The 16,794-nt window shown below is 38.6% G+C and overlaps 1 protein-coding gene across 6 annotated transcripts; it reads right to left on the bottom strand.

Moving 5' to 3' along the window:
* Positions 1 to 288: 288 nt before the first annotated feature.
* LOC123712979 (protein transport protein Sec31A) lies at positions 289 to 16,633 on the bottom strand. 6 transcript variants are annotated; one of them, XM_045666408.1, is made up of 26 exons: positions 16,571 to 16,633; positions 16,152 to 16,372; positions 14,925 to 15,061; positions 13,838 to 14,007; positions 13,470 to 13,552; positions 12,274 to 12,390; positions 11,798 to 11,942; positions 11,567 to 11,713; positions 11,003 to 11,164; positions 10,824 to 10,898; positions 10,644 to 10,744; positions 10,419 to 10,531; positions 9,869 to 9,951; positions 9,054 to 9,110; positions 8,858 to 8,942; positions 8,493 to 8,603; positions 6,441 to 6,638; positions 6,045 to 6,256; positions 5,502 to 5,660; positions 4,832 to 4,958; positions 4,435 to 4,560; positions 3,764 to 4,206; positions 2,960 to 3,361; positions 2,713 to 2,829; positions 2,513 to 2,584; positions 289 to 857 (listed from the first exon to the last, which is right to left on the bottom strand). In XM_045666408.1, the coding sequence occupies exons 2-26, from the start codon at positions 16,352 to 16,354 to the stop codon at positions 678 to 680; spliced, it is 3,825 nt and encodes a 1,274-aa protein (XP_045522364.1). In that variant the 5' UTR covers positions 16,355 to 16,372; positions 16,571 to 16,633; the 3' UTR covers positions 289 to 677. The 6 variants fall into 6 exon arrangements, with proteins under 6 accessions (XP_045522364.1, XP_045522365.1, XP_045522361.1 ...); XM_045666409.1 differs by having other exon boundaries at positions 4,838 to 4,958; positions 16,491 to 16,625; XM_045666405.1 differs by having other exon boundaries at positions 16,491 to 16,625.
* Between the last annotated feature and the right edge of the window lie 161 nt (positions 16,634 to 16,794).

A 16,794-nucleotide genomic window follows, 5' to 3' on the forward strand; every position in this document is an offset into this window, starting at 1 on the left:
GGAGCAGTTACCCCGTATGTTAAAAACGAATTGGTTATTGAGATGACCATGAATTTGATAATTCCTAGGTCTATCAATTTCATAGACAACATTCCGGTTGATACCACAGTTTATCTATTACTTAAAAAACAACAAAATAATTTCTCAAAATATATTTCATTTATAATATAACTAAGTCTTAATTAATTATACACTGTTTATAATGTACAATCTGATACACACGTTAGGATATAATACAATTATATTTCATTAAGTTATTTTACATACTTCAAAGATAAAATTACTTTTATAATTTTAACATACACACCTTAATAAATATTGTAGGATGCAAAACATTATTCAAAAATATCCAATTAATATATTAATAAACTTTTACAATTACTAAATATATATTTTATTTAAAAACAATTCATACACATAGTATTAAGTAAACGAACAATTTTGACATCTCTTAAAGTGCAAATCGTAACCGTAAGCTTCCGGTAAATACTAACTGAGATAATTATAATAACGTGACACTCACAGTCAAACGTCAAGTTAACAATTAAAGACTAAACAAATGTATGAACGTCCTCGAAAGTTCCTTTGAAATAAAACTGGAAATCTTCTGAATAATCACATCCGTGATAATTGGTGATCGAGATGTGATCAAAATCTTCTGTCTTCTACGGGTGGAACTACCGCGACTGCCGGTCGGCCAAGGTCAGGAGCGTCTTAATGGCCGGGATGAAGCTGGCCACCAGAGCGAAGTCCACGTCTCCGGCCAGAGACATGATCGCGCGCTGGGCGCCGTTCAGGTCTCCGCTTTGGACGCACTGCACGCACGAGTGGAGGGTCCCCAACGAACTCTCCGAGAGCTGAAAGGGTTGTTTCGATTAAATCTCTTTGACGGATTTTTTTTACTTAGGACCCCTACCAGCCCACGAGGCACGCCATTAGGGCAGATCTGAAACTATTCCGCATCAAAGACCTTACTGGTCTGGTAACTCCAAACTTCTCAACTATTCGTAAGTTTCTCTTTCATATTGCTGTAAAAAACCTACTGAACTTTCTAGTTATTTGCATTTCTGGCAAACACACATATATAGTAAGGGGGCCCAAAAGCTAAATGGATTTACTCGAGCGTTACAGAGACCTATTAGGTTGTATATAATGGGTATATAATGGGGCTTTGCTCTTTCAAAAATGTAAAAAAAACCGTGTCATGGACATACTCGAGCGCGTCAGATCTTGAACGTCAAAAAAAATCGATCTCATCTAATAATCTGACAATTTGCAAGCGACGCAAACTCACGGCCGTTTTGAAATACTCAAGCGCGTCAGATTCAAATATATATTTGGTTCATGTTTATGTCCCAAACGTGATGTTTCATAATCTGACGATTATCTGGAGGAATTCGCCTAATCTGATAATTAAAAAAAAATGTTTAATCATTGAACTTATAGTAAATAGCTCAGGAAATAGCAAAGTGTATGTTGTTCAAGTAAAACATGTATTTATTATGTAATAATTTAAAAAAAAACTGCTTTAAAACATCATCAAACGAAAGAACCGGTTTACGTCGACGATATTATAAAATGTTTATACATTTTTTTCTAATGTAAATTTTATAGATTTTTGCAAAGTAGTTTCACCACAAAATACACAGTTTATTTTAATATTACTCATAGTGAATATTTTTAACCAATATCATCATCATGCTGCCGCAGGTATTAATATTTATCGACGAATTTTCCTTACTTTGGCTTGTGGAAATCGTCAGATTACATATTTTTCGTCATCCTTGAATTATTATTAATTATTACTAATTGGCTGAAGACGTTGATTTATGATGAAACAGAAGATTTAATAACTGTTACTCTGTTACACACCCACTCGCCCACACATACACACACACGCACGCGCGCACACCCACACACGCGCGCACACACACGTTACGTTCCGGTCCGGTGGTGGAGAGGCTGGCTATCTGTCACTCAGGTCTCCTGTTACAGAGACCAGTCTCTCACATACACTTCCAAATGTTATCATCTTAGTTTAATCATGATAACCTTCTATGTATGTATATGTGAGAGAAGAAATAAAGATTATTATTATTAATATATTATATCTCCTTCAAAATAAAAAAACAAAACTGCCACGCTCGAGAATGTCGAGATGACAGCTTTGCAGCCCTCCCCTTCCATTACGTCACTTGCTAATTGTCAGATTTTTAGCACGTAATTAACCCACCCTACTTAAATCTGACGCGCTCGAGAATATGTGATGATTATATTTTTTTTTTACTAATCTGATCCTTTATCCTTGACGGGCGGCCATACAGGTATATGGGGCTCATATATGGTGGAGGTACTTCACTGGGTACAAGGTATGCCCCGTATATTAAATTGCCACGCTGCAGTCAATACCCAAATCCCCTCTCGGCGCCCCCTACTACTAGTGAGGGAGGTCACCCAGTAAGGTCACAATAAAATTGGCAACGATCCAAAGAAATATTAATTTGCTCCGTACCTTATTAAATCGCAGTAAGTCGTACAAATTCTCTAATTTCTTCTGAACCTCTTGGAGTTTTCTCTTCGCCACCTGGAAAGCAATGATGCCAGAATATAGGGCATTCAATCCATTACGCTCGGTTAATCAACAAATAACGTTTTAATTTAATCAACGTTCACAATAGAAACAATAATATAGTATTGATCGATTGAACTAACCGAGCTAGTGGCACTGTTGGCGCAGTCGTGCCTCAGCTGCTCGAAAGTAGTCTGCAAAATCTGATGCTGCTCCGGAATGGGGCCTTTCGGCACGGGAGCCGGCGCTGGACTTTCCGCCTGGAAATTTATGTTGAACTAATCGAAATTTAAATATACTAAATTTATATTTTAGTGGACATTCCTCGATTTCATAATAAAACGACTTCCCGATTCACACATTTCATCATGAATAATAGGCATTACGAACCCTTTGATATCCCTGCTGCTGATACTGATCTGAATACTGCGGAGGGAATTGTTGACCAGGAAACTGGCCTCGTTGTCCCGGCAAAGGCTGCTGATTGAACTGTTGTTGCCCGGGTAACTGTTGTCCGGGATATTGTAGTTGACTTGGAGTTTGTTGTTGGCCGGGGAACTGTTGTTGACCCGGAAACTGTTGTTGACCCGGGAATTGTTCTTGACCCGGAAACGGTTGTTGACCCGGAAACTGTTGTTGACCCGGAAACTGTTGTTGACCCGGGAATTGTTCTTGACCCGGAAACGGTTGTTGACCCGGGTACTGTGTCGGATTTAGCGGCACGTGCTGAGGTTGCTCAGCGCCGAATAACGGATGAGTGATTGGAGCCTGTCGTTGGACCTCTGGCTTCGGCTGAAAGGGGCAGTTCCGTATTAATGTGACGATCGCGGGCGTCATTGTCATTTAATAAGTGAAATAAGGATGGAGAATACAACTCATACAGTGGAAAACCAAGCTCCTAAGAACAAATTAACTGAAATCGACAAAACCATGCTCGCAACCATGTCTCCGAAGGTCATGCTCGACGTTGTTAAACAAACTGACAAACAAAGTTACTGGAGGAACCGAAACTTCGTCCGCTCGTGCGATACCTCGTGGCGACCGTGGCCAATAATGTGACTCCAGTGCCTGGTGCCCGCGTGTAGGGGTGACATGTCCTGGTCACATTGCCTAAACTAATATCGACTAAATGAATACATAGACGTAATATTATACGATTACACACAACCGATCTCAATAGAAGTTCAGCTATACCTTGGGCTTGGAGGTCATGACGGGCGGGTCGTTCCATCCGGGGGCGACCGGTTTGGGGGGCGGGACGGGAGCGACTGGTTCGACTCCCTGCGAGCCATAATAGCCGCCGTTCGTTTGTCCCGGCCTGTTCGCTTGATTCGATCGGTCGGTCGGGAAATTCCCTGGATGCAGGGGAGTGGTCGGGTCGAGCGGAACGGTCGGATTAAGTTGACTGGACGGGTTCAATGGCACGTTTGGGTTCGAGGGCGGGATCGTAGGATTGGGGTGGTTGACGGGGGTGAAGTTGTGGGACGGGACACCGGCGGAGCTGTATTGGTCGGGAATTGGACTATTGTAGCCGAACTGCGGTTGAGCCGTCACAGCGTTGTTGAAGCCGTATTGGCCGTAAAGTGGAGCCGATTGCACCGACGGGTCCACCTTGTATTTGGAGCGGGATGTTATACCTGGAATGACGTTATATCTATTATAAAGGTGTTTTTAAAATAAACCACACCTATACAAGATATACACTATGTACAATAATGTTTTGAATAGCAAGACATAAGGAATTTATTTCTTTTAGATATAGTGAATCTGTATTTATCACAGACAATTTTTAGAATTCCCGGTTAAATTTATTCCCATAGTCGGTCAATATAATATTTGCACGTTGGCTTCATACAAAGACATACCGGGCTGAGGTCCCACGCTTCCGGGTCGCGAGTGCTGCAAAGGAGTCGCCACCTGCGCGGGCGCAGCTGGCACTGACGCGTTCCACGGGTTGGACGCTCTCTGCCACTGCTCTTCCGGCTTCGGTGCTGTAAGGGTTTATAGAAAATAATATATAATAATAAGCGTCGAAGTAAAACTCTCTAGGTCTGATGTTGTAACCAGTTTCGTGATAATTATTTCATGGAACAAGTATCGGCCTTCTGCCTTCAGTTTGAGGTCTAACACCTTAATAGATTTACATAGACCCTCACGACGTTTTCCTTCACCACACCAGCGAGTGTTGCAAAAAAACATCCATTAGCGCTCAAATTATTATCATTACAAATATAATACAATTCGTTGGTTAAGATAACTGACACTCACGAAGTGCCGCGTTGATGGGCAAAAAGGCGTTAGGCTGAGGACGTTTCTGCGAGTGTTCGCTCGCCGTGCGACTCCTGCCCGCGAACTGCTGCTGCGGGTGTTGAGGGTGTGGCTGGTGTTGCTGAAATAGACGTACCGACAAATGAGACTGGCTTGTATTGAACAAAATACATTAACATTACGTTATAACGATAAAAATAAATTAATAATAATAATAAATAGTTTACCTGGAAAGAAAGTGGTATTATTGGATGGATTAATTACAAAAATCAGCACAATCAGCCATACATAAATAGGCATGCAAATGATGACATTTTTCATTTTAGCATTGTCCTTTGTTAACATAGCTTTTACACATTGAAAGAAAACACTTATTATTGTAAGTTTATAATAATACATAAGCTTCAATCCGGTAAAAAAGAGGTTTCTTTCATTTTTTAATTTTTATTAATTTTAATAATTAGTTTTAAATGTAAGAACAGTTAACTTATTTATAACGCTATAAATGCACCTTGCCTTGAAATTCTAATAACTTTCTCCTCGAAAGCATTACACGACAGTGATCTATAACTTAAATAATGTTAATTAATAAATGTTTTGAATAATTTTGAATACTTTTTACAGTCATAGCTGCGTCTAGGATATATTAATCCGCATACATTACCTGCGCAAATCTGTTCTGTGCCAACCCTAGGGCGGTGGCGAGACGGTCGTACATTTCCGAAGGAGAGCCCTGGAGAGCGGTGAGAGCGCTTTGGAGGCAGCCCTGAGAGGCCAATCGCCCCGCGTACTCCGTCAGAATACTTGTCAAGCTGCCTCCGTCCTGAAAGATATTTTTTTTTTAATTGTGGAGACATTTCATATCTGATAAACAACCATTGCCCTGGGGACAGTACAGCGGGGCTGCCACTTGCAATAAGTTTTCTTTCTTCTACCTTTTCAGGTCTGGGCTTCATGTTTATGAATCTGTTTCATAATCAATTATCAATTTAATAGGCAAGTAGATGTTGAGCTTCCTGTGCCTAGAACCGGATGTTTCCTTAACCGTTCAAGCGAATGTTAAATGCACACAGAAGGAAATACCATTGGTGCACAGCCGAGAATGGAACCTACGATCTGAGGGATGAGAGTGGCACACTGAAGCCACCAGCACAAAGTAATCAAAAATTCAACATTAAACACACTTTAGGAACAAAACCGAACCAACCTGCACTGGTCTACCGCGCGTTTCCGCAGCCGTTTTCAGTAACAGGGCGAGTTGGGCTCGCCTCGTCAGCTCCGCTATGTCGTTGACGTCGCGTTTCTCGCGCGATAACCGCGCGGCTAACGCATCACCGGCCGCACTCACCACGTAGCATAGCTGGGCCGCTTTTTTGTAGGTTTCGTCCGATTCCTCGGATAACTTGTCACCTAATAATTCTGTAACACGAGTAACATTCCGTAAAACTGTTTAGATTAATATAAAATATAACTCTACACGAAACACTTGCCAGCCGAAATTATGTACAATAAAATAATTTAATTGTCAAATGCAAAGTTGCCGTTGCCGACTTTTTAGTTATCGGCTAGAATTCCTTCAAAAGCCCTCAATCAAAGCTCTCACCGCAGTAGTGGGGCAGGACATCCGTGTCCGCGTGAGTGACGAGGGCGGCCAAGACGTCCTTCCAGCTCTCGGGAGCCGAACTCCTCACGAGCCCCTCCCACTTGCTTCGCAGAAGACTTCCGCTGAGTAGAGACACCGGGTCTGACGCGTTGGCGTTCAAATGGTATCGCTGTACTTTGTAGACCAGCTCTTGGCTGCCTGAAAATGTATACTCTGATTCAATCATACCATAAACCTAAAGTCCAGTTTAGCTCTCGTCGGCATTTCAGACGTGGTCACCGAGAGACATCTCCCACGGGTTTGTAGAATAAGATTTGTGGAATGTTTTAATTTTTTTTTTTTTAGTAACTCTCTAAGTATTATATACTCAGTCTGGCCATTAATACTGATACAATTGAAAAAAAAATTTACTTTTGAATTTAGAATCTGTCATTTTTATCACTTTCTCATTTTGGCGCCAATACATTGTACAATGTAATAAAGAGAACTGAATCGCTGTGATTGAATTACACAAAGTATGTATGGAGCCGAATGCAATTTTAAAACTCTCCATACGCTTGGTATTAGTAAAATGTTTGTGTCCCGGGCTATTGATAGGTACAACGAGACATACTCTGTTTGTGACAGAAACAGATTTGGCCGACCACGTAGTGTTCGTACGAAAAAGATGGTCAAAGCAATAAGGGATAGAATTCAAAGAAATCCTGTTCGAAAGCAAAAGATTTTATCTCGGGAGAAGAAGATACCACCTAGAACCATGTCGCGTATTTTAAAAGATGACTTACGACTTGTAGCCTATAAGAGACGTACTAGTCATTTCACTATTGAAGCGGTACGCAAAATGAGGTAACAGAAAAATTTTGTTTACGGATGAGATTTTTTTTACAATGGAGCAACATTTTAACAAACAAAATGACCGTATTTATGCTCAAAGCTCCAAGAAAGCTTCCCAATTGGGAAGTCTAATCGACTACTTAGTCGATAGAGTGCAACGTGGCCCGTAAAGTCGGTTTACTGACGATAATTGAACGTGACAACGTCATAAGAAAATACTGATGGACTTTTAATTTTATTTGTTTGATAGATATTTTGTATGGATATAGAGAAGTAGGTTAATGGAATTTTGACAATTTTGATCAAGTTACATTTATTTGTACGCATAAATACAACCGATTGTGCCTCCTTGTCGCTCGTTCCGCGCTCTCGCTTGCACTTCAAGCCTTAAATGTAATGCCTCAGAGCGAGCTAATGCCTCAGAGCGAGCTAATGCCTCAGAGCGAGCTAATGCCTCAGAGCGAGCTAATGCCTCAGAGCGAGCTAATGCCTCAGAGCGAGCTAATGCCTCAGAGCGAGCTAATGCCTCAGAGCGAGCTAATGCCTCAGAGCGAGCTAATGCCTCAGAGCGAGCTAATGCCTCAGAGCGAGCTAATGCCTCAGAGCGAGCTAATGCCTCAGAGCGAGCTAATGCCTCAGAGCGAGCTAATGCCTCAGAGCGAGCTAATGCCTCAGAGCGAGCTAATGCCTCAGAGCGAGCTAATGCCTCAGAGCGAGCTAATGCCTCAGAGCGAGCTAATGCCTCAGAGCGAGCTAATGCCTCAGAGCGAGCTAATGCCTCAGAGCGAGCTAATGCCTCAGAGCGAGCTAATGCCTCAGAGCGAGCTAATGCCTCAGAGCGAGCTAATGCCTCAGAGCGAGCTAATGCCTCAGAGCGAGCTAATGCCTCAGAGCGAGCTAATGCCTCAGAGCGAGCTAATGCCTCAGAGCGAGCTAATGCCTCAGAGCGAGCTAATGCCTCAGAGCGAGCTAATGCCTCAGAGCGAGCTAATGCCGCATGTGTCATATTTTTCGAGCATGCAGCCGGCTTCATCGACTTATAAGACGTTGTCACGTCAAAAGGTATCAAAACATCAGCACAAGTGTACACAAGATACTAAAAATGTTTTTTACTGTATTTCAATATTTATGGCTAGACTAGGTATATTATATCTAATTATGTCTTCCAAAGTTTAAAAAAAACTTCTGAGTAAAGTATTGAAGTAACGTTGTCCTTACCCAGAGAAGCGATAATAAGCGCATCAGCCACTCTGTTAGCGTCGAGACAGAGCTCCACGGCCTCTTCCAAGTTTCCGCAGACGAGAGCTCGGCAAATCAAACTCGCTGATTCTGGAAACATTTTTAAACTTACGCGGGAGATATTGTTGGAAATCGATACCAAAAATAATATATTTTTATTATTGCATTAGAGTCCGTCTACGAAAAAAACTATTAGACTGCGACTCCCGTGTCTCAGGAGCGTTTTGGAGAGACTCGACTCGCGAAGAAGAAGATTAAAAGAGATTTTTCCATTTTACTATACACTGCATTAATAATTAGTGTCCTACCCTGTTAATTATCTACTAGTGAGATACTTGCATTACCTTCTCCGTTCGGGATGACGACATCCGTGGCAGTGGGTTCTAGGTCGAGATTCGCCAATTTCCTTTCGATTAGGGTTTGAGCTTCCTGAAAAGCCGAGACCGTCACTACATTTAACATGACAAAGCTAAAGGGATTTACACTACGGCGTTCATTGTTAGTTATCGAAATGCAAAAGCTAATTACCGAAATACTCACCGAGAGATCGGTGCTGGTGTCGGTCGAGAGTTCAGCCTCCGTCTCCGTGGACTCACCCTGAGAGCGACGGACAGACAGAATAGCCCACGGTTACACATAGCCACATTAGCCACATACAGCCCACAGTTATTACGTTATTTGTTAAGTTTAGCGTTAGCAAGACAACTTTGGAAATAGACATTCGTAATGCTTTACAAGAAATAAGAGAGGTTTCTGGTGGACCCAGGGAAAAACAAGTGGAAGAAATTGGTGGAGGCCTACACTCCCTTGGAGGTCGTGTATAATGTTAAACACAGTGACATGGACTTAATGTAAGCCCCTTATTTTTTTGTTTAGTAGTAGCCTTAGTGGTGTTTGATTTAAAAAAATACACAAGACCATCACCAAAAAGTCACTTACGAGTCAACGCTGGGAGAGAAAAAAGATTTTATCAATCCCAATCACAGACACGCGCCACCTATGTTCCGTTTCACCAAATACAATCCTAATGTGACAAGGTATCGTGTCTTTCGACCTCAACGTATAGGCCTCAAATACCATTTAATATATTTTTCTATCACTCTCACAAATATACTGAGAACATATGCAACGTTTTTAACAAGTTCATATGAATTTAGTGGCCTTTAATATAATCATTTCGATATACATTATTGAATAAGTGCGGGATGCACTATCTGAAAATTGTATAAAACTGATATTTTCAAACATGATTTCTCTGAGAATGAATAAGCGAAGGAATATTAAAACATGAATTAGAAGCTGGCGATTACGAAACATATACACATACACATTGAAATGAATATTTTAGAACTTACTCGGCTCAAAAAGGCTGTGTCGTTTTGGATGTCTCCAGCGTTTTGACTTTTGAACTTCGATGGGATTTCGTCTTGCTTGTAACCTTTAATATAATTTTTATTTTACATAATTTTGCAATTTGGAGTAGCGTATACCTATGTCAATAGACGAACATTAAAAAAAGTTTTAGTATCATTTTTTTATATTGTTACAATTTTATTTCTTAGGGGCCGTTCAAGTTTTACGTAAGGACTAGGGGGTAGGGATTTAAACGAAAAATTAAGAAATTACTTTTGCTGTCAAGGGGGTGGATGGGGGGACAAATAATTGTAGTAAATTTGATTACGTAAAACTTGAACGGCCACTTTCCAATTAAAAAGCTTAACCCCAACTTAATAATGGCTCGGGACCCGAGTCAGTCGGGAAATTTTGGCATAAATGTCTACAAATGCGTGTCACACGTCCTTCTATGTCAAAATATAAGATAATATTTCTATTTACTTCAAAATATTTAACTCAAATAAAATTACGCTAAATCAATCAAATATGTCGATGGTGGAAAGCACTCACCGAGCAAGTTAAGCACTTCAGTGCGGAAAGAAGGAAGGAAGTTGGCTCGAAGGAAGAACCACGTGTACCGCTCGTGTTGGTCGGAAGACGCGTCTCCCTGCTCGCGACAGTACCTGGAATTGTCATTGTAACATACACCTCAACATCGTCAACGAGGACTACATTACGAAGCTTCAGATGTTTCATGAACAAGAGTGTGCTTTTCCAATAAAAGCGTGAACTCACTCTGCGAGCCTGTCTGCCGCCTGTGGGTCCCGGCTCAACGTGAGAGCTAAAACTTGTTCCAACGAGACCGACTTCTCCACCAACTCTGGCTCACTGACAACCTGTTAATCATAAAAATATGGTAACACATTTGGATATTTGTTCAATCCACTGAATAATGATTAATACAAAAAAGTATACCTGAGTGATTTGCACCAATCTCCGAACTTCTTCGCTTTGTGGACACTTGTCAAATGTCACCAGTTTTCCACCAAACTAAAAAAAAATACTTGATATACGATTTGAAAATTGATTAAGTTTTTCAAGTTAAGTTATTAATGCAACTTTATACAGATTTCAATTGTGATAAATAAACTCACGGCAAACTTGGCGGCGCTGGGCCTCTTGAGCCAAGCGGGCGGCTGCTTCGGCAGAGGGTTGGGCGCCGAAGCGGGCTCGGCTCTGGACACGGCCGGGAGAGCCGCGAACGAGTCCGCGCCCCCGAACGACTCCATTATGTTGCTCGCCGTGTGGAGACTTTGCTGAGGGTTTCCAAGGTTCTTTGGTGAGTTTTAAAAGAGAGGAAGCAAACTTCATACAGGAGATACAAACATCATCGAATTTATTCTTTCAAAGAATGAATCTACAGTTTTAGACTGAAGCATTTAGACCTTTGTACGTTTAGTACTCGTCCTATAATTTTCGGTGCATCAATCGTTAAACCATGAATCATTAATTTATGTAAAAACCTATATTCATTTTTGTACGTCTGTCTTGTGACACGAAATCTCCATCTATTTATTATATCCTATCCCATTCATGCTATGAATTATAATTAACATGCTACAAAACCGTTTATTATGAGACGTCACAGGAACTGGTGCGACACCGTCTGCCTAGAGAATAAATAGTGAAAAGTCCAAGCCCATAGAAGCATATCTCACCCGATCAGGCCTCGAGCCACCCAGCAGCGAGTGTACGGCGACATGCTCCGCCGCCGCCGCCGCAAACACGCCCGCGGTGCGGCCGCTCCACGACACGTCGTTCACCCACTGGCCTTGCTGACACACCTCCACCACCAGTTCTCCACCCTGCCAATCGATTGTAGTGAAAGAAAACAATTAATATCGGTTGAGAGGACTCGATGGACGTGTCTGTTATGAGAAGCGACATACCGGTTTGGTGTTATTAGGGTTCCAACAAAGCAGTCGGCCGTCCTTTCCGGCACTCAGAAGTAGGTCAGGGTCGTGGGGACTCCAGGATAGACCCAGTATTCCCTTGCTGTGTCCTTCCAGGGTTACCAACGGAGACGCTGCTAACCTGCACGGAGAATGTGCCGTTGCATATTTACACAAAACAATCGAGTCGAATGGACAGGAAACGATTTGTAGATGTAACTTTGTTTCATCAAAAGAGATATAATATCTTAAGGTATGTATAGAATGATACTTCATTACGAAATCGCTGAAAAACAACAAATGTAACACAAATATTTTACACTTCATTTCTTTAATATCAAAACATTATCGTACGTCCTACCTAATTGCTTCTAAACATTTCTTTTCATTCAGATATCCAGTTCAGGTCATATGTGCAAAAAGAAACAAATTTCAATCAATTCCTATTGAAAGCTGTTAATGTGGAATCTCACCGTAGATCCCAAAGCTGTATGACCGGAAGCAAGTCGTCCTCTGAAGCGATGCAGAGCTGAGTGGCCACGGCCGGATGCCAGCACACGCTGCGCCAACGGGTGCGGGACTGGGCGTCGCTAATATTGGTTAAATGGAACATTTTTAAGAATTGAACTTAAGTTTAAGTAGTATTTACATATCAATAAAGTTAACTGTACACTTTAAAAATGAAATATCTTCTTCAAGTTTTATGAATGTATTCATTAGTTTCACGTATACGAGACAAAAACAATAGATTAGAAGCCCCGAACCGGAACATTTATATTGAATTTGATTGCTATTATTTCGGGGAATTCCCCGCATGACGTCATTATATTTTACTAACTACTACTTAGTCTCCTTTTTGATTAGTCTCTTGTTGTTAGAGATGATAAATAATTAAGGTAGAGTGAAAGAGAGTTAACGCGTAATATCATTTGTCAGACAAGGATAGCTATTGCTGCTGCAGCAGCTGAGCGACACTTTCATGTATTCATGTATTTATTTGCATTCCATAACGTTTACAAAAGATGTTTATGAGGCTTAAAGCTAAGTACAATATTATGGACCCTGTTAGGGCACAGCAAAAGAAGGCATTACGAAACCTATATAACATAGCTAATAGCAACACAATAAAAAATAGCACATAAAACTTCACACTCCCGGCGAGTACCAATTACATAGAATACATTTTTTTTATTTATTGAATTTTGTATATTTAGGGATTAATAGTCATGAAATTAAGCTATATTTTTATCTTCTAGGTACTCATTAACGCTATAATAACATTTACGTATAAGAAGTTTTTTTAGTTTGTTTGTAAATATATGTATCTTTTTTTCATTTCTTAGTGTCTCACTTTTAAGCCATTACGCATGCGTCAACGCACAATTCTGCAGCCGGATCTCGTATTAGTAGTGAAATAACATTTTGTTCCAGTTGCAAACACTAAATAATTCAAGATTCCGCACATTTAGAGGTTTAGTGGAACTGAATGGGAATTTTTTAAACTAAAATAAAGGCACAAATTAAGACAATAACAAACCTATCAATAAATAATTAATCAAAGCAAAGAAATTAATTCAAATCATATCTATAAACAAAATACTATTTTTGTCAGTCTGGAATGATTTAAATGATGAATTATTAAAAAATCACAAAGGCTATAATTACTCACCTCAATTTCATAATAGGTTCATTCTTCCGCAGGTCCCATACTAAGCACCTTGTGGCAAATGTGGAGCCCAAAATGTGTTGCACCTGGAAAAAAAAAGCCAAATCACAATGGATGTAATTATGCAAGCATATACATGAAGAAATATATTGAAAGAAGACACCATCACAGTCAATATGCTGACACAAATAAAGCAAAGGTATAGTACAGTAAAGTGTAAACCTATTAAACAAGAATATATAGAAAATTGACATACAATTGTTAAACACTAACTATTTTACCTAAAGAAAATTATACATATAACACATTTGTTAAATCGAATAAATATATATCTGAAATATTTATATATCTAATATCTTCAAATTATTCACCTGTTGGTTCCACGCTAGCCCCTGTACATGTTCAAAAGGCTGACTTCGATTTCCCGGTGCCATTGGCTGACTTGTGTTGTTTAGATCCCATATAAATATTTCACTATCAGATGCTCCAGATGCTAATAAATTCTTTTGATATGGATTAACATCCAATGCAGATACATTTCCTGAAAGGAACAACTTTTTAAAAATACATTAAAGGTTAAGAAGTAAGCTGCGCTTGTCAGTAATCAATTAAATTTAGGTAACTTTAACATTATTATAGTAACTTGATCGGTAATTACTTGGGGACAACGAATAAGAATTTATTAGGCTTTTAAATGTATTGAGTCCTCATTCGAGACCAATGTTATTATATTACAAGTCAAATTCTGATTATTTTATTATCAATGGAGCATATGCAAAGAAGTAAAAGTAGCATAAACAATAAACATAATATTGATTTATCTCAAAAATTTATAACTAAAAGATAACTTATCAGTTGCACCTAACTGTAACAACTGTCCGCAGCCAATATTATAAAATTAATTAGTAAGTATAAAGGGGCCGCTATTATTCTGATAAAGAAATATTAATACACTTAACTTTAAAATTATACCTAGCTGTTGAGTTGTACATTGAGTCATGAAATTAGGCCATAGGATAGTTAAGATGACACTGTCATTAAGAGAAACACTTTTTGAACTGATTAAAGCTATGTATTATTATTAAAACTGTGTGTTTTTCAGCATGCGTGGTCACCGTGACCTTATAATATGACTTCAAATTACTGATTTATTTAGAGAATTAAACATAAAAGTATTCGGGAGCATTACTTGGGGAACTCTGAATAAAAAAGTCATTCATTGGAAATTATTAAATTAAAATTGTATGTTATGCTTTAATAGGAGTTGCATGGCTTCATGTAATTTAATCAATTAATTTGTAAATGGATTTGGCTATGCACAACGGATCTAATGAGAGTCTAAGTATGGAAACTGATTCCACCAACCATTAAATATAGAAGGAATGTCAAGAGGATTTTAAAAGTTTTGATATTCACTCAAATACAATATCTTAAATTATTATCTTTAGAATTATTTACCATTATGTTTATTGCTGCTTCCGACAAGTGCATCAGGTGAACTATTGAGTACTTTTTCAGTATTATAGAATTGAAGCAAGCCTCCATCGCAGCCACCAACTATTGTTCCTGCACCTGACCACACTATCTTCTGAAACCTTTACAAAAAAACCATACTCATTACTATTTCACTTTCAAATGGAAAATGTATATTAACGCAAAATAATTAACTATATACGTAACTCAACTTTTCAAGTGCTTTTCAGTAGCCATTGGATAGAAACAGCAAAACATTTAATTGGGTAAATAATGTGAAAAATTGTATTATATCTATTAAACAAGTCTTTTTAGTACATAAATACACAACATCTAACACTTATTTAAATCACCATTTCACACATGGTCCATTATGTAGCCCATTACGAAACAAGTTTTCAAGTGACATACTGGGTTACACAGTACACTTGATGTTAAATCAAATCAGTATTTTTTTTACCATCTAGCATAATTTTTTGAGCACACTGAATATAATTAATGATTTATAAATTACTTTCATTTATTTCTTCCATTTTAAAGTCTCTTAGTTAAGTTTAAGTAAATGAAATATTCACTGTGCACTGCTAAATATCATAATAGGAATCCACATGAGTTAGCTAATGTTAGTTATTTCGACTACATATTATTTGCGTGTTGTTCCCACTAGAATAAGTGCTCCAATTTCAGCATGCCTCTGGCTAATATACAACAAATATTTGTTTTTAAGTTATTTTATTATTATTAAGATGTTGTGTGGAACATGGTGTAATAGTTGCAGCTCCTTACAAACATTGTATAAAACAATAAACTTGGCAATTTACAAAAGTTGTGGAGAGTTTATTGCCAGTTCTTCTCTTCCATTCTATGCCCTTAATTTGAGAACTGGCAGTAAATGTAAAATTAGAAGCAATGCATATATATTTCTTTTTTTGACATTCATAAGTGTACATTGTGTTGTCTATAGGAATAAATGATTTAGATTTGTTTTAAATTTCAGATGACTTTTAAATCTCACAAATTTTACACACATTTACATTAGCCACTTCTAGATAAAATTATAATCATATCACAATAGATTATATTATTGCTTATTATCATGAAAAAGTATGTATATGAATAATGGCAAAGATGGCATATTTTTAAGTAGAAAATGAAGTACTTAATAAATATTATATACTATATGTTTTTTTTTTAAGTTTTAAGATCACTCACTTGTGCTGTGTTTGCAAGCTGGCTTTAAGCTCTAAATCTAATCCTAGGTCTTCTAAATTTAAAGAATAAAGTTCTAATGAGGAATTGGAGCTAAAATTGGCATCGACTTGCTGAGCCGCGGAGCCGGCAGCCAGCATCGACGGATATTGCTCCGCTGGCGACCAGCTCACGTTGACCGTCTTCTTTAATTCCTTCAGCTTCATTTTAAGGCACCAACTCTACTACAAAAGGCACCAAATTTTGTATAATCCTGATTTTAATAAAATAACAACAAAATTATGTCACAGGTATACTTGAAGTATATCACAACTTTACAACACCAATGTTGAGATTTCGTACCTTAGATAGGTCTCAGTTATTGTATTATGTATCTTTTATTAACAATTTCATTTAATATGTCTGAAAAAGCATTTATTTACCATAAAAACACCAAGTTGGCACTTCCAACGTGGCTGACGTAAAGCAATACAAATTACAAAATTAAAAATTAGCCGAATGACAGTTTACTCATTTGTTAAAAAATATACATGACACTGACAGTAACATAAACATGACGTCATACATTCGAGTGTAATTAAAAAAAAATTCTATTGAATTTTTGGCGCTTCAATCATTCCTAAAGTCCTAACGTTTTTAAATTAGT

This window comes from Pieris brassicae, chromosome 8 (genome assembly GCF_905147105.1).
Source record: "Pieris brassicae chromosome 8, ilPieBrab1.1, whole genome shotgun sequence".
NCBI lineage: Eukaryota > Metazoa > Arthropoda > Insecta > Lepidoptera > Pieridae > Pieris > Pieris brassicae.